At 42.3% G+C, this 18,578-nt stretch overlaps 1 protein-coding gene across 2 annotated transcripts in view; it reads left to right on the forward strand.

The window, feature by feature from the left end:
• Nucleotides 1-733: 733 nt before the first annotated feature.
• LOC310859298 (myomesin-2-like) overlaps nucleotides 734-18,578 on the forward strand; it is a gene marked incomplete at its 5' end in the record, with an annotated part of 43,556 nt that continues 25,711 nt past the window's right edge. The window contains 12 exons of one of the 2 annotated variants that reach the window (XM_083765740.1): nucleotides 775-885; nucleotides 1,929-2,022; nucleotides 3,739-3,834; nucleotides 4,222-4,357; nucleotides 6,548-6,702; nucleotides 7,462-7,554; nucleotides 10,896-10,984; nucleotides 11,168-11,209; nucleotides 12,305-12,469; nucleotides 13,344-13,505; nucleotides 17,356-17,497; nucleotides 18,370-18,578. In XM_083765740.1, coding sequence (XP_083621866.1) covers nucleotides 1,952-2,022; nucleotides 3,739-3,834; nucleotides 4,222-4,357; nucleotides 6,548-6,702; nucleotides 7,462-7,554; nucleotides 10,896-10,984; nucleotides 11,168-11,209; nucleotides 12,305-12,469; nucleotides 13,344-13,505; nucleotides 17,356-17,497; nucleotides 18,370-18,578 — 1,360 coding nt within the window. Of the gene's footprint in view, nucleotides 886-1,928; nucleotides 2,023-3,738; nucleotides 3,835-4,221; nucleotides 4,358-6,547; nucleotides 6,703-7,461; nucleotides 7,555-10,895; nucleotides 10,985-11,167; nucleotides 11,210-12,304; nucleotides 12,470-13,343; nucleotides 13,506-17,355; nucleotides 17,498-18,369 lie in introns of both variants that reach the window. The other variant, XM_083765739.1, reaches the window with a different exon arrangement.

Below are 18,578 nucleotides of genomic sequence, written 5' to 3' on the forward strand. Positions count from 1 at the left end.
AAACATGCGAACACCAGGGGGCAGCATACGCCAATGGAACACAGCCCTAGTTGATTTGAATGGATGCAGGCCAGGGTATTGAAATAAGGTAAAGGCAATCCTACGTTTTAACCATAGGGTTTTAACACGTCTGCTGTGATTATGTTATGTGTCATTGTATTACCTTTGAAAAACAGCACCTGTGACTATATAGGCAGCCTTTTCAAAAGAAACGTAGTTTTAACATTAATTGCCTCCACATTTCACCAAGTTTGCCGTGTCTTAATTAATATGAGCTTATTTAAAATAGAGTGTATTAAAATAGCTGCAGCCAGGGGCGGGCTCTAGTAGGCCTACAGTAAGTGCTTAGGGTATCACTGACCCTGTAGACTTTATCTCTGTGGTTAAAAATAGCTCAGCTGCTGCTGTCAAGTGTTCAGAACCCATGTCTTGAGAACCCTAAAAAGGTCTAATCAAATTGGGCTAATCAATTGAATGTTTGGCATGTGGTGTGCAAAATTACTTATCTGAGGTAAATGGCTAGGCTAGATGATAATCCCCCCCCCCCATATCCACAAGTTTACATATTTTTTGCAAAGCTTCAATTAAGTTTTCCCTCTTCGTTTCCATTTGAAACTCACAAAATCGGATACATTTACGCTTCTTGCGCATTCCTTCGAAAGTGACGATTTAGTTTGCACAGCTGTTCACTCCGGTGCGCAAAGCGGCGAATGAGCCCGAAAAATGGGGTTAAATGCTATATATAGTCTTAAGTGCGTCCATACATGGGTGGAAGGGGAACAGGCATTCCTTGAGTCAGAGGGTAATATTTTTGTTCCCATCAGCAAGTGCTTCCCAAGTGCCATCGCTGGTCTGCCACCGCTTGCGCCGTTTTGATCTCTTGGGGTAAGTAGCTTTACTTAATATTTTCACTTAATTTAGAGTGTTTATTTGGGTTGTCTTTTTCTTCCTGAAACGTATTTGGAAGAAAACAAACGTGGGATGTTAATTTAATCGCTGTAGGTTGATGTAGGTTCATTGAAAGCTATAGTGTTTTAAATGGCTGGGGCTCAAATCGTTATTAGTTGAAGGATGACTTTTTCGCCACTGTGGTGAAGGTTGTGTGTGAATGTTTATGTTAGCAGAAGGCTGCTGTACCTTCCCTGAGCGGTTGTTACTGAATTAAGAGGTCACTGACCCCATTTTCTTAAATGTTTGTCTGTCAGTAGGCAATCTAGCTTGGCAATAGGCCTAATGCAAATTATTGTATTGAGATAGGCCTACTCTCAGTCTGTTATGTTGAATTGAGATATAACTAATGTTGTGGGAACCCGACTTTTGGTTTTAAATGCATTATTCCATAGTCTGAGTCTTGGGGGTGGGGTGGGGGGTACACCGGTACAGTATTACATTTTGTCCTCACTATAGACAAAGGTGCTGTAAATCTAACATTAACTATTCCCTCTAATATATACCATAATAGACTGTGTTAAAGCTATTCATAGATTAGCTGTATATGAGCGTTGCAAGGTGAAACATTTGAAGACCTGAGCCCTTGCAATATGGAATGAGAGGAGGCTATCATGGGTCCCTCTTCAATGCCAGACTTGAGCTTGAGCTTTGTGGGGTGTAATATTATCCTGCAAATCTCTTGTGTCCGAGTACCTCTTGTATGCCTGGCTTGTGCGTGTGTGTATTGTTGTTATAAAGAAAATCATCAACAGTGATCACAGCATTGATTTAGGAGTCAGTGTTATTAGGCCTGGTATTTCTCAATAATATAATATGCAGGGAAGTCTGCACACTGTATACTAGTAGCTCCCAGTAGAAAATAGACTTCCCTTCTAAATGTACCAGTTTAATTCATCACCTGCTGTTCCATTTTTGGGGGCATGTGTGTGCTTCCCTCTGGACTATTATCTCTACCTCCTCCTGGTGCTCTTAACCAGATTTCCTTGGAAGTGTTGCAGACATGGCTGCCAAACTCCAAATCAGCACTGATTTTCGTACCCTTCACACTAATTTCAAGCAGCACACTGTAAGGTATGGTGTTATGAGTGACATATGTTACACTGTCTGGCTGCAGCTCCTTGTGTGGCCGTATGCTAGAGCCATTGATACGCATATAACGCTAGTATCACAGGTGGTGTGTGTTTGCCTGATGGTAAGCAAGCAGGAAGTAGATGTAGTCTTTATCTTCCTTATTCTATCTACAGCCTGTTTACACAGTACAAACCTAAATGTTATTTAATTTAGAGTGTACAGGTCAATTTGGTTCCATTTGTACACTTTGAGTTACAAATGGACAAACAAACAGGATTTTACCGTGTGTCTGAGTTCTACATCAATCGATCCATCTGCCTGTCGATCAATCCATCCATCTGCCTGTCGATCAATCCATCAATCTGCTTGTCGATCAATCCATCTGCCTATTGATTACTCCGTCCATTTTTGAATTGAACTAACAGGCCATTCATTCATCCACTGTATTCCCTTTTAGTGATGTAGGGGCCATTAGCTGTCAAAAGGCCAGAATCTCTTAAAGGGAAAAAATGCAATTGTTCAGTAACAGGGGTCTCCCAGTCTGTCCAGCTCTTTATTAAACAGAAAATACAATTACCAATTTTACACAATTATGAAAGAAGCTTCATATACCCTAAATACAGGATAAACACGTATGATTGCCATGAAACAAAAACAAAAAGTAGGGGTAGATAGAATTGGAACTAGAACACTTTAAACTTTGAAACTGATAAATTATCTGTTGCTGGAGAGACATGGAGACGATTACTATTTGAATACCGGTATTTAGAGCGAGCCGCTGCCTGGTACCCGTCCATTGAGTATAATGGACAGATGGTGCCATCTTGGGAGGTTTTCAGCTATTACCTTCAATGGCGTGATGTCATGTTCTCTATAGAACTTTTTCTTTCAAGCAAAACATCACTTACACCCCCTTAACTGGTACAAATGTGGTGTGTAACTGTAATTAGACCTAATGGAACATAAATGTAGTACTTTGACCTTGTTTGAGGGTTCATACAGGGCCAGCATACATATTTCACCGCCATTGCTTTAGTCTGCTTTAGAAGCATTGCTTCCTGGCCTGTAGAATAGCTCTGCCGGCTTACATAATGCCTTGTGCTATGCTTGAACCTATAGACCTGAGATTTGGTTAGCTTGGTATGCCCTGTAGTGTACTAGTTCATATGGCTGTAGCCGAGTTAGGCCCAGCTGAGGCCCTTTCTGTCCCTGTGAGCTGATACTTCAGCAGGCTACAGCAGGCTGCCATGATGTAGTACTAGTGTCTGACTTGCATCGTCATACTGTATAGTAGGTTGAACAGAACACCGCCTCCCTGAACATGACCCAGATCCAAGGCCAATCAGCATACCTGTGAACACCATAGAGTTATATGGTGGACACAGGCACTCCAACTGAAACAACCAATAATGTTTCAGGAAATTAAGAAAACCTTATATATTTATTTTTTAAAACAATGCAATACTGCCCCATCAAAGTTGGTATTGTTGACACACACACACACACACACACACACACAATGAGGTGTACTCGAAGAAAATGTGTACTCCTTTCCTTTCTGCATTGGGCTGAATTGTCCTTTAATATGAGTGCAAATGTCAGAAATATTTGGGATATTAATTGTACCTAAATGTATACTTATGTGGAATAACAACTTAAATGTGAGTTTTGGCGTTTTAATAGCTAGTTGTTCACAGTTATTGGCAATCTCCACAGGAAATCAAGCTCTAAATCGGTGACCCAAGTGCAGCCTCAGGCCACAGAGGCTATCATGGCGGATTCAGCTTATACGATACCGCCATTCCGGCAGAGGTGAGTTCCCACTTGGCCTGGTGGCCATCGCCCCTAGCGATCATCTGTGAGCTTATTTTAGTTGTGAGGTAAAACGAAACTACAGTCTGTAGAAGACCTTAGGCAAGATAACTTCCTGGGGATACCATGGAGACCACATATCGCATTATGCACACTTGACTCTGGCAAATATGATGTCATAGTGTAGGGAATTATATAATATCTGCTGTAAACCAGCTGTAGGGTATTTTATTTTGTTTTGTGAAGTCTCCCATCCCATGACCGTGTTTGTTGACAACATAGAGAACAACACAATTAAAAAGGAGATTAAAAATAAAACGGTGAGAATGTATGAATGAATGTCCCTTTTATTGTGTACAGTTCATCATTATAATTCTGTTGGTTTAGGAGTTCTGAGACGGTGGAAGAGTACCAGCGGGTATCCACCCATGTTGGAAAAGGTTTGCAAGCTATCCAAGAGGAACTACACCGCATGAGGGTGGCTACCAAGACCCAAGTAGATAATATTGCTATAAAGAGAGAGGTAAGCACTGAAGCCAAGAGTGACAAGTTAAAGCTTAATATGCTGTGAGACAAGCCATTGCTCATGGCTCATAACTCTAGGCATCATGCTGGGCTTTATACTTGGCCAGTGTTGCGTGGCGAAAACGCAATGCAATGCCTTCATGTGAGCTTGTAGATCAGCTACTTTTTGGCTGTACAGAGCTATGAGCTATGAGCAATGAGCAACAATAAGCCATGAGCCATTAGCCATGAGTCATGGCTATATAGTCTCATTGTCACACTATGAAATTAGGCTTAACACTTCAACAGAAGATCTTAGTATGATGTTGGCAATTTCACATGCAGTAACTGAGGAGTTTAGATTAATAGTTAAATATACCTTATTCTGTTCTAGAAATTATGACATTTCTCTTTCAAAATTATCGCTGGTATACAGATAATGCAATACAGATAATGCAATATTGCTATTTTATCTATGTTTAACCGAGATATGCCTGATATGGACTTAAGACCTCATATTTAAATCTTCTTTTATAGTATTTAAACATTGAGCACTGCATTTCAATCACCAAATAGTAAAACACAAGTTATATAGAATGTTTTGCAACTCCTATAGAGATAGAGTCAAAAAACTTAGCCAGCACACAAATAGATTTTTTTATATACAGAAGATCTGCCAAAGTGGTTGGCAAATACAACATTAAAAGCACAACTAGTCAATGCAGCAGGATGTGTTGTTGAGTGCTGCCATCGCTGATATTCTGTAATGAAAGATGAATGCTGAGATTAAAGGTGGACTCGATAGGATGACATCATCACCTACTTCCAGGCTTAGTGATATAATCTCTCAAATCTCTGTCTGCTCTAAGCAGATTGGAGCTGTGATGATGTGTATGGCTGCTGAGTTGTAGATAAAGATGATGCTATCGTGTGTCCACGTGTCTTCTTGAATCGAAGTAAAAGTGCTCTCTAACTCAGCGATTCTCAGCCTGCGAGACCACCACTGGATGGATTGATCATTAAGATAAACATGCTCTGAAAAGGCCCACTGCATGCCCACCCATGTGACTGCTTAACACGGCAGCCATGTTAAGTGGTCAGATGGGTCTGCTGGTCTGTGAAAATACTCTTTGGAGATTTTCAAGTGGGCCCTGGTCCAGAAAAGGTTGGGTTACGTAGAACCACTGTTCTAGCTGGTTAATGTATCTCATCACTCATTTAAACTTGAGTTCACATCAACAGTATATGATACATACTGTATATGATGTATACAGTATGTAAAATAAGCATGTTATGTATTAGTCTCAGTGAAAAATATTACATATTGACAATGACACGTATGTTTTGTGGGTGGAAAAGTATTAAGTACGTAACTGAACTACAGTAGTTGACTAGTTGAGTCAACCTTTAGTTCCGAATCAACCCCTCCGAGGGCCCTCGCGCTACACCAAATCAACATCATCGTAACACCATCAAGAACAACACTTTATTTTTATTTTTAAACTGCCTCCCCCTGGCCAGCCGGGGAGCCTGATGGAGGGGAAAGGAACTGGTTGGAATAACGTGTTCCTTCCACGTGCTACGTCCAACCATGGGAAACTCCCCCCTGTCAGGTGTAAAGGAGCGACTTGGACACTCATGCATGAAGGAAGCATGAGTTCAGGTCCGTTGCTCTCCCCAGGTGGCGGAAGGTGTGTCGAGCCCAGGATCACATTAAATAATTGACACAGGGGTGAAAAATGGGTTACAAAATCGTGGGATAAAAAACAAAAACATGCCCAGTGAATGAACGTGTGTGCATTCAGCACTATCACTGCTGCTCCCATAGAGTTATAAGGCTGCTCCCCGACACTGTATCTGCTATTTTTGAGTCTCAAGTGGTTAAGAAACTGTTGGACGACCAAAAACACTAGCTGGGGTTCCTGACTTCCTGTGTTGTGTTACATTGAATTTGAAATCGGTGACTATGAATATGGTTTCGACAGCTGTAGCTATTTGAAATAGTCTCGCACAGGGCCCTGCAAGCTGCGGGTATTGCTACTTTTACTTAAGTAGAAAAATCACCATACTTCGCTGTTTACTGTATGTTAGGAGGACAACGGGACGTCCCATACAGTTCACATGAACAGTGATTTATCATGTCAAATATGCGTACATTTCACTTCTACTCTGTTCTGACCTTCAACTGGTACAACTTGCTCTCCTGCAGGTTAAGGACATGATGACCAAGAAGGTGGAGTTGCATGAGCATGTACATAGGATGCCCGACTTCCTGGTACCACTGAGGCCCCACACTGTGTGGGAGAAGACCGCTGTGAAGCTGTTCTGCACCGTGCAGGGTTACCCGGCCCCTGTCGTCAAATGGTTAGAATGCTCCTTATGCTGGGGTGTGGCTTTTGAACCAGTGTTCATTTTGTTGACTAACAAAAGATGTTCGTCGACTACCTTTTTTCACTGACTCAAACCGAGTAAAAACTGGTGAATGGTTTCATGCAACTACATGCAACTACTAGTTCTCGTTTGGTTGCAAGGAGTTGCATGGATAATCATTGGTGCGGTTTGGACCTAAGACCAAATATATTGACTGAATTTTCGTTGACGAATAGAGACTAAAATGTTTGATAGGGACGAGTGGAGAAGAGGTCCAGTTATTTTATGATTGGTTGCGCTCCGGTGTTGCGCTCTGAAAATAGCAGATGTACAGTACAAGACGGTAGATCTGCTATTTTCAGCATGCAACCAAGTATAAAGTAACATTTTGTTGACAAAGTAAACACTAGATTTCTCATCATATTTAGTCGACTAAAGCTAAAACATTTCAGATGACAAAATTATGACTGCAAATAATTGACATGTTGTCCGTTTGTGACCTATGAATAGCGCCAAATCATGGCCAGATTGTCGTGAAATTTGCCGTGCACATTCTCGATCCTAACAGGAATAAATCTATTAATTTAGGTGACCACATGGCATTCTAATGGCATCACCATGCCATTGCTTTCTGCATATCAATGTTGCTTCTGTTTAGTTTCGGACCAACAATTCACAATAGCAGCTTAGTATTTTGAGAGAAGCATCAACCAACACACGCACTGAGGCAATTTTCTTTGTTTTGATTTCCAGGTGCAAGAATGGGGTCCCCATTGACACACTGAGTATACCAGGAAAGTACAAGGTTGAGAACAAGTATGGAGTACACGGTTTGATCATTAGCAGGTATGTGACTCATTCAACTCTGATGTGGTGGCTTCTGAACTAGCAAGACCATACTTAAAGATGCACTGCACTTAAAGCGGCACTATGTACATTAATTTATGAATAAAATGTTTAATCTGTATCTGTATTTTAATTCAATATAACTAATACAATTGGGGTGGTTGTATTTTGTCTCCCTGCTCTTCTATAGAGACATTTAGATCATGTCTCACTTAGACACAGGATCTGACATGAAGTTTGACCTGATGGTCAAGATTCAATTTATCACCTGAGCAAGAAGGCAGGCTCTATTCAGAATCCGCTTTATTGTCACATCACAGGTTTACAGAAATAAAGTGAAATTCATTTTTCGTGCATCATTCCCATCGTATCGTTAATTTCCATAGGAAAGGGAAGAGGGGGGGGGGGGGGATCAAACAAGAAAATCTAAATATCGACATATTTACATATTTACATGGTACCTGAGATTAGATATAAAAGGTGCGTGAGCATAGCAGCAGATGTACAGTATACTGTGAATGATATACTTAATCCAGTGCATGGATAGTTCATTAGGACATGGAAGGCAGGAGGTTACTTCTAATTAGAAATGGAATCACCCATAACAGAACTAAATGCCAAAGGGAGGAGGCCGGGAAGCTGGAGGGAATTTGAACACTGACATCTGAACAACCACTGTGAACACAGAGTACGAGAGTAGTGACTGCTTAACATTTCCAGTGTGCCAAAAGTTTTCAAAATAAAGGCCCAGCTGATGAGGCAGATTTTACTCTGAAAAGCCCCGCCTTCCATTTCCCGCCCAACCCGGGAGGTATAACGTTCCATTACTACCTCGTGCTGTCAGCGTTTATATTCCAAACTAGATGCTTGGTTAAGTCAGAAATGAGCAAAAAAATTGATTTTAGCTATCCGGTTTTATATCATTAAGGTGCTAGACAGAAACAAAAACACATCAGTGCATTGTACAAATGGCAGTGCGTGACGACTGCATATTCCACATAGAGTAGACTGACACTGGTGTAATCCACAAGTAGGTCCATGAGGAAGAGCAAAGAAAAATAGTCAAGTCACATATGTATAATCCACAGAGGTCCAGGAAGAGCTAAAATAACGTCACTTGTCCCTGGTATAATCAACCGGCAGCTCTGAGACCAGCCTACACCGCCTGTCATCAGGCTTCTGAGCAAGGTTTAAATGCCTCTTTCAGCAGTCTGACGGCAGCCGGGTGAAAACTGCTCCACAATCTGATGGTGCTACTCTTGATACTTGCGGTAGGCCTCCTTGCCCGGCTTGTGACTTGGGTGGTGCTTGTCCTTGATGATGCACTGGGCTTTGACCTCACACCGCTTTTTGTACAGTTCCTGGAGTGCGTGGAGCTCACCTCCCATGATGCGCTCTGCCGATCGCACCGCACTTTGTAGGCTGATCTTTTCTCGGGCAGTACAGTTCCCATACCCATATCTTTTATTTATATATTATTCATATTTTTATATATCTAACACGAACCCTTTTCAGTTAGGTCACCAATTTTATCCAATCGGGAGAGAGAACCCATTCAGTTTAAAATGTAGAGTGTCCCAATAAAACATTTGTCACCTTATTTCTTGTTCTGTTTCGACACTTCCAATTTAGCTTGTTTATTTTGTAGCCTTTATGAGTTCCTTCTTGTGTTTGGATGAAATTGGTATCCTCACTATCCTGATAGATATCAGGAAAATGAAAATGTGTTTCTGTTTACTTAAGATATTGAGAGACAGGGAGACCCCTGTTACTGACACTCTATAGCAATTATTATTACTTTTGCGATTACACCGCTTTGAGTTTAGGTAGAGCAATGGATTTGCTTAACGGTTACAGATGGTTACATTTAAGTATTAAAATGGTTGTATTTACGCATTAGGTTGGCGTTACGGTTTCTTTACGAAATATGTTTAATGCGATTATGGTCAGGGTAAGGATCTCGGAGAGGTGTTGGCAGCTGAGACTGCATGACCTTAAACCAGCTGAGTTCAGGGGACACAAACATTGTTGTAATCACATGTTGATTATGTCATAATGGAACATAAATTCCTCTTCCCTTGTAGTATGTCATAGAAAATATTATCAGAGAGAGCCACCCAGCCAGAGAGGGAAAGCGGTGTGAGTGAGAGAGGTTGTATCCCCTATTTAGACCCCGGTTCCAAAGACAGCCCAGCATGCTGGCTCCCCTCTTCGTCTTCGAGACACCTCAGCTGTTCATGCCGAAATGCTGACCTTTGCGTCATTCGAGCCGTGGATTCCTCCCCCCTGCTCTCCCGGCCTCTCTCTTCCTTCCTCTCGCTTGCTCTCTCCTTTTCTCTGTATCTCTTTCTCTCCTACTCTCTCTCTCTCTCTCTCTCTCTCTCTCTCTCTCTCTCAACCACATTGAATCTGTCCTATATTATTACAGTACGTTACAGGATCAATATGGAAACCTCACAATTCTTTTAAAAAGCCTATCCTCCTACAAATTGAAGTTGTTTCCATTTGCCGATGGAAATACAACTAGAGTCCATTTGGAAAAAAGATTAGCCCAGATAGCAGGTACAGTTTATTCTATCCCAGCCGAGGAAATGCATTGCCTTTAAAATAGTTCCTTCCAGAGGGGAGGAGGTCACATTTCTCCTTTCTATTCTCACCCAAGAGGCTCCTCTTGCATCCTGGTCATTAATAGTGCACTACGCCTCGGTATGGCCTCCCTCACCTGCTTTCCTACGGCACCAGATCAAGGCTCAGCCCAGTCAGTGCCTTGTGTCATGAAACACATTTGTTCTCTCAGGAGGGTGTGGCCAGCCTTGCAAAGGTGGAGGCAAGGACATTGTTCACAACATGAGAACACATGGTATGAGAACACATGGCTGAGGCCAGAGGTCATACGCAACACACACAATGGCAAAAAGTGGATTCTATTTTGAGTGCTTGCGTTCTTCCACCGCTCAAGTTTAATTCCAACTAGATAAAGTGCCCCTCGGGGCACAGGTCTCCACCAGGCCAGGTCAGGTTGTGGCCGCCTGGTGGCGCTATAATAGGCCAATGTTTCTTCTTATGCCTTGGATGGCAATTGAGGTGAGATGATTTGAGGCATTTTGTACCAATGTAAAAATTTTGGTCAGATTTTTGGTCAGAATCTGGAGGAGTAATATAAAAAAATTGGTTTTTACAAAAGCCTGGGACAACTGGTTCCCCAGGCAGGTTCTCTCACTGCCCCCCAACTTGTATGATTAGAATTATGGAATTGTGGAAGAATAGGGCATCATTGATTGCGTACATAATATCCACATAGTTTCTGTCACTGAAAATGCGACACATTGGCCTTGTTTCAGGTGTGTGGTGAGCGATACTGCTGACTACAGGGCGGTGGCAACCAACCAGCATGGCACAACGACCTGCACAGCTACAGTTACTGTCAAGAGTAAGGCTCTCAAACTTTCTCTCTCTTCATTACAGCTCATATACCCCCTCTCTTAGTTCCAACCCCACTTGACCTCAATTCTTTTACACTTTTCCCTTCTCTTGAATTCCCCTTTGTATGGAAATGACACACAACATTATTGTGAAAAATATCGCCATATTATTCATCTTTATTTCTTTCTAGGAGCAGCAGGGAGTGCAGTGTCCTGCCAACTCACTGGACTGGGTGAGTGGGATCTTATTCAGTTTAGTGTTGGAAGTGTTGGATCCCGGCCCGGACAACACAACTACTTCCACTTGAGATCACTGGCTGCAAATAACATTGTGCTGTAGTAGGTGTAAGACTGATAAGCAGTGGAAACTATTGTAAGGGGTTGGTGGTGGTGGTCCAGTCTTGAGCCAATGGAAACTAGGGGAAGCTCTATCTGTTCGGGGAAACAAAACGTCTCCGCACCCCTACATGAAAATATAAGACCTTGTTTACAAGCCATGCTGACGTTTTATCTTTTACATGCGGGAAGTTATCCTTTCCATAAGCTATACAAATTGGTCTTCAAAGGACAAGAAGGCGGCCGCACACACTATACTTTGTTTCGGAAGCAGAGTAAAAAAGAAACCAGGTAATTGCCTTCTCCAGGATATGAAGGTACCCTGAATAAGACGTGCCGAAACGTTGGTTTCTTTTTGGCACTTTAGCTACCAATGTTTGCGGCCACGTTCTTGTCTCTTGAAGACTACTATTTAGATTATTCTGCCGGCACAAGGACTGTGCGTAGCATCAGAAGGACTTGCTTCTGAAGACACAAACAATGAATAGCTGAACATGTTCTGTTTTCTATGGCATACTGTATGAATCATTTACAATCCAACTGAGGTTAACCCCTTAAACCCTGTATATACTTCATTACCATGGTCCCCCAGGTGTCTGTACTTGGCCCCCATCAAATAGATGATCTACAAACAATACTTTGCAACGCATGAGATTCTCGCCAAATGTTGCCTACAATTTAAAATGTAGGCATTTAGCAGATGCTCGATCGATTTGCATTAAGCAAGGAAAACACGAGGCAATACATCAAATGCATAGAAATAGTGTTCTAGGATCATAAGTAAACCAAGAACCTATCATCAGTCTAACTCTAAAACAGTATAACCTGGCATTACTGTATCTTCATAACATGCTATCTAAATTACATTTTAGCCTTTGCATAAGCCTGCAGGGCAAGTGGCCAAGCCTATTATGCCCATTCTGGCATGCCCAGAATAGGGACTGTATGGGTTCATTCATGAGGATAACAATCTGCTATTCTCTCTTTCCCAGTGCCACATCTGTCCGGGATCCACCCCAGTAAGTTGGAAGTCAGCCTGCTGGAGTGTTTCGGGGTAACCTTCGCCGTAGAGGGAGGAGCCATTAGTCTGGTTTGCACCATGGTTGTGGTGCCCGACTTGCCCAACTTGCCACCACTGGCCCAGTGGTACAGAGATGGTAAGACCGCTATGAGGAACACAGACAATGCACACCATATGATACCACTAACTATGAGTCTGTCTGTCTGTCTGTCTGTCTGTCTGTCTGTCTGTCTGTCTGTCTGTCTGTCTGTCTGTCTGTCTGTCTGTCTGTCTGTCTGTCTGTCTGTCTGTCTGTCTGTCTCTGTCTCTGTCTGTCTGTCTCTGTCTGTCTGTCTGATTAGGAATAGAAGCCACACAGTCATAAGTTAACCACTTTGATCAAAATGACACTATTCCATTATTCCATTTATTAAACTACAACGTTCTAATAAGCAACACTTTAAACCTAATGGACCCTTTTTCTGGGTAAACACAGCCGAATGTAACAACATTGTGGATGTGTTTGATTTTTTTTACTGTGTACAAGCATGTACTATACTCCTGTACAGTTAATTTGAGGCTGGTAGACAGAAACGCCTATGTGAAAAAACCCTATAATTAGTGTCATTACCGTAACTTGCATTTACCTGTCAAAGTGGTAGCTCTATGTTAAAAGGGTCCATTAATGGACCCTTCTGGAGTACTTGGCATAATTCTGCTGCAAAGTCATTCCACTCTTAAGTTTGAACAAACCACAAATTTTACACACAGACTAAAAAAATCAGTTAGTGTGTTAAACCACTTAAGCACTAATTTATAAATGTTTTAAAAATAGCAAAGATATCACACTTGCAAGCTCACAATGCAATGTAAGATTGCATTGTGCAATGTAGTATGGTTATTATTTTCTGAAATTCTTTTGAACATTTCCGTCTATAATCACATCAGACACCAGGTCGAAAGTGATTTAAACTTTCTTTTGTGTGTAGTATATTTGTGTTTGTAACTGTCTCCATGTCATCTGCTGCCAGATAAGCTGCTACAGCCAGGTAAACTGGTGGCGATGTCAGTGGGTGGAGGTGTGGCATCCCTCACCCTGAGCGACCTGGCTAAGGACGACGAGGGCCTGTACACCCTCCGCATTTTCACCAAGGACGGAACCACAGAGCACAGCGCCTACATGTTTGTTTCAGGTACTACTGCTGTTTTCAATGTATTTTGTTCTTTTCATGTCCAATTAGACAGTGTTTGACAGTAATTTACAGATCTCGCCTTTCCCTATAATAATTTCCCTAAAATAACTAGAATTTCGCTGGCATGCGGCCCGCTCATCCTAGCGCATCCTCGATGCATGGCAAATGGGAAGAAGGCAATAGCGGGAGGGCTGTACTGTACCCCTTTGTACTGTACTGCACTCCTTAGTATTGTACTGCACTCCTTAGTATTGCACTGTACTGTAATGTTGTCCTCTGTACTGTACTGTACTGTACTGTACTGTACTGTACTGTACTGTACTGTACTGTACTGTACTGTACTGTACTGTTATTAGTGTTGTTATTATTATTATTGTTGTTGTTATTATTATTGTTATTATTACATGGATTATTGTTCTGATGTGAGCTTGTTTGTAAATGAGTGAGTTTACAAAGAAGCTTATTGTTATTATTATGATTGTTATTAGTAGTATTGTTATTGTGATTGTTATTATTACATGGATTCCAAAATTGCTAAATATAAAAATATATATTTTTTATTATTGACATTTTTACAAACAAATAAATAGGCTAGTTACAGTAGCTAAGCTGCCCACTTAAGCACCCTGGCCACACCCAGCACAATGACATTAGCACCCCTGGCTAGTTACAGTAGCTGCCCACTTAAGCACCCTGACCACTGCAACAATGACATTAGCACCCCTCCCCACCCCAAGGATGGCCTATAGGTGAGGAATATTGTTTTTCCAGTTCTAGATGGGAGATCATTAAGATGCTGCTGCATCCTGTATTAAGATGCATCCTTACTTCCTTCCTTTCAAGCAATGGAATTTAATTGAATGCCTGGAAATGTACCATTGTTTTGTCTGTAACTATATACCCCCTTTGCCCCCCGTGGCGCCGGGCCTGCAAATCCAAAAGTAGTGTGAATATTTCCACAGCCTAATTACTAAAGGATAAACTATCAGTCTTCTCCGAAATCTGTCAATCTTTGTCAACTCAGCACGTGTTGACAATGCATTGTAAAAGTAGTGTGAATATTTTCACAGCCTAATTACTAGGATTGTGACTGTGGGGTGACAGACATACAGTCTGACATACAATAGGCTACACGTGTGCACAGTTAATAAACAATGACCTGGCCCAGGCCGTAGCGTAACGGTCTGGGCACCGGACTGGTGATCCAGTCGCGGTGTGCCGCGGGTTCGACTCCCGGACCCGACACGGCCTTTACCGCATGTCATCCCCCCATCTCTCTCCCGTTTCCTGTCAGCCTACTTTCTATCCCTTAAAAAATCAATAAAGGCGTAAGCCGCAAAAAAATATCTTAAAAAAATAAAATAAAAATAAACAATGACCTAATATGTCCAGAGTTCTTAAATTAACATAGTTGGATTTTAACAGAAAGACAATGCCATAAATCAGTCAAAGTGAGTGACAGACTCAACAGTAGCACACAGCATGCAAGGCAGTGATGCATGCATGCATGCAAACATGTTTCTCCAGCTGAGATTTAGTGTCTCCATCTCTCTCTGGAAGAGGTTGCACATGACCTATACGGCCACACTGAGGCGCTCCAACACAAACACATGAAGCTTCAGCTGACACAAAACAACACCATGCTGTTTGTCCAAAACACACAATAACTCCTCTCCCACCGACGTCATGTGTTCATTTATCTTTAGCCATATAGACTCCATTTGACCCAAATCAACACCAATGCTAGCCTGTTTGTCCAAAATACACTATCTGCTCTCCACGTTTCTACTTCGCCACAACCTAATGTTAGTAACAAATCTATTGTTGTAGATTGTGAGAAAGGGATGTCAGAAAGCCAAGCGTTGTCAGTTTACTCACAGCACAGCACAGCACCATCACTCCTGTCAGCTAGGGTTGAGCTGCAGGGTTGAGCTGCTTAACGATGACACTGTCTGTCAGGCGTACTGTAGTAAATATAGGACTAATATGTGCATGGAATGGATAGTGTGTGAGTCTGGGTTCAGCGCACACTCGCAATTGCGGCTGGAGGACGACGCGACACACACACACACACACACACACACACACACACACACACACAAGGCGATGTGTGGATAAATCACTGAGAGTTGGGAAATGCGCACGCAAGAAGCACGCACAGGCAAATGTGTTCAGAAGTACAACGATTAAGCACGCACAGGCAAATGTTGTCAGAAGCATCTGTTTCGGTTTCGTTTGCGCGACGGTTTCGTTCGGATGGCTGGGCTTGTGCTGCTAGTGCTGCTATGGAGCAGTGTAGAGTAGGCGACAGGCTGCCTTAGAAGGGCGCGTTCACGACATTGAGGGGTATGAAACCATCCCGGTCACGTGGTTCATGTAACGCGTGTCACTGTGAAGGACTGGCCAGTCTGGCCCCAACATGGCGATTTTGACGTAGGCTGTAGCTTGCGCAACAACAGCGTGTTTCACAAAAGTAATATTTGTAAAGTAAATAAGATTTTTTTTGTGAATGCAATTAGCCTATATGTATTCTGGGAGTGTGCAGATTTTATTTTGCATAGAGAGATGTGTGGTAAAAGTGTGGTTCGGTCGGAGAAAGGGTACGGATAAAGGCAGATAAACGGCCATGTGCTTATGTACCCCTGTCTATTAGGGTAGCAGGATATGGGAAATGTTGAATCCATGTCCCCAACTGGTCAATTTACAGTACATTTACAGCAGTTATCCCTTCACTAAGGCCCAAACACTCTGCAATGGCAAGCTGTCCTCAGTCACCTCAGTCATCTCATTGAGATGCATGTTAAATGACGGGATAATGACATGCAAAGCGTGTTCAACCACGAAGATTTATGTACTACATTTGTGCACAGTATGAGCACAGGGTGATATGTCTATACAAGTATAGACACACACACACACACACACACACACACACACACACACACACACACCAGCAGTACTCATTTCATAGTCTCATTTCTGTCTCTCATTTCTCTCCAAAAGCCCTTGAATGATAGAATATGGATTACTGTCATTATGATAATCTCACACTTCACATCGCACACACAATACCTGTAACTTTCATTAGCTCTCTCAAAAAAAGAAGAAGGCCCGCCAGTTGAATACCCCTGTTCTACGCCAAATCTTTTTCACCTCAGAATAAGGCCGGTAGGGTTCATTTGTTGATCCTTTTTCAGAATCAAAGCAACTGGTTTGACTCTAAAGAGGACATCGAACCATTAGTTGTTGGCACCTTATCATTAAAGGATTAAAGGAGTGAATAGTATGTTCCAGTATTTTCTTTCGGTTCAGTCATTGAGAAGTGGGCCCATGGAACTCTTTTTATGGTTTGAGTTTGAGGTGGATGCACAGAGAATGGCGTAACCTACATAAAGGTGAAAAGATAACCTCTTACTTTTACTGAGAAAAAAACACATACTGTAAAGTTCGTCGTAATTATGAGAGCGTGCAAAGATTTCTTGGCCGTGGTATGACAGGTTAATCGTTGAGTTGATTGCCCATGAACCAAGTCGACTTTGACACCTCACTGAACCTGAAGATGTGTCTGAGCATGAATGACATTACCTCACATGTAAAATGTCATGACTGTAGGGCAGTTAGATTCCCATCACATCCCCAAATGGAAATCTGAGGATAAGTTTTTTTGGCATTTGTTACCTTTTTTCCCTGCCAAGCCTGTTTCTTTACTACAGTACCGTAATGTTTATGTATGTAAGTTTATGTTAAAGTTTTGCTTTGACCTAGTCTGCTCTGTCGTTTGTCTGTCTATCTTTCTGACTGTTACCTTCTCTCCTTTCCTTCCCTACGTCCTTGTTTGCTCACTTCCTAGACGCCGCTCCCCCTGCGGCCGGTGCACCTGGTGCACCAATAAGCGCCAAGGCTTATGACGTCAACAAGGACTATGTCCTGGTTGCCTGGAAACCCCCCAACACCACCAATGAGGCGGCCATCACTGGATACTTTGTAGACAGGTCAGTTGTACTTGAGCAGTGGTGGAAAGTAACTAAGTACAGTACATAAACTCAAGTACTGTACAATTCAGAGGTACTTTTACTTTCCTTGAGTATCTCCATTTTTCCAGTACGTTGTATGTCTTCTACTGAAACACATCCCAGAGGCGAATATTGTACTTTTTACTCCACTACAATGCTGGAACATTGGTTGTGTGAGGGATAAAAGGTATATACTCTCTCTCTCTTTTCTGTGTGGGAGCCGTTTTTGTTTTATTTAGTTCAGTGGTTCTCAAACATTGTATTTGGCTGCGGAGTGGGCCCCCAAATAATTAACAAAACATTCAAAACAATATTGATAATATAGGCCTATAATTAAGTAAAAAAGTGACCTTGAAAAATGTGTTTTCTTTGCGATACGTTAGTTCCATTGATCACAGCTAGGACATAATCGATTGATTGATCATTAAAATAAACATACTCTGAAAATGCAGGCAGCCCACCCATCTGGCCAAATGGCTGCCATGTTTATTTAGGACGGGAACCCCTTTGGGGGGTTTTACCCTTCAAGACGGAAACCCCTTTTGGGGTTCTTGTTGGTATGTACAGTATATAGCAGCATAACATTATTGTCATTTTGGAATACATTTTTGAAGTTTTTCAGAAAACCTTTATTTATGAGGCGTTTTTTGAATCGGCCCCAGTCTTAAATGGGTTAAGTGAATAAAAAGGGGGGGGGGGGAGCAACGTGATGACATTCAGAATATCAGAACATTGCTTCAAGGTGAGGATATGAGATCAGTGTGCAATCACTCACCCAAACTCCATCATTGTGTTGCCTATGAGGGATGATGATGATGCCATTAGGCTGATGATGTCACCTTCTGTCACAGGCGTGAGGCTGGCAGCGATAAATGGGTCCAGTGCAACGATTCCCCTGTGAAGGTGTGTAAATACCCAGCACATGGCCTGAGCGCGGGCAGCAGCTATCACTTCCGCGTCAGGGCCGTCAACAGCTCCGGCATCAGCAGGCCCTCCCGTAAGTCGGACAAAGTGACTGCCCTGGATCCCGCCGAGAGCGCGAGGCTGGAAGGTACAGAAG

This window comes from Protomyctophum parallelum (genome assembly GCF_964188405.1).
Source record: "Protomyctophum parallelum genome assembly, chromosome: 5".
Classification (NCBI taxonomy): domain Eukaryota; kingdom Metazoa; phylum Chordata; class Actinopteri; order Myctophiformes; family Myctophidae; genus Protomyctophum; species Protomyctophum parallelum.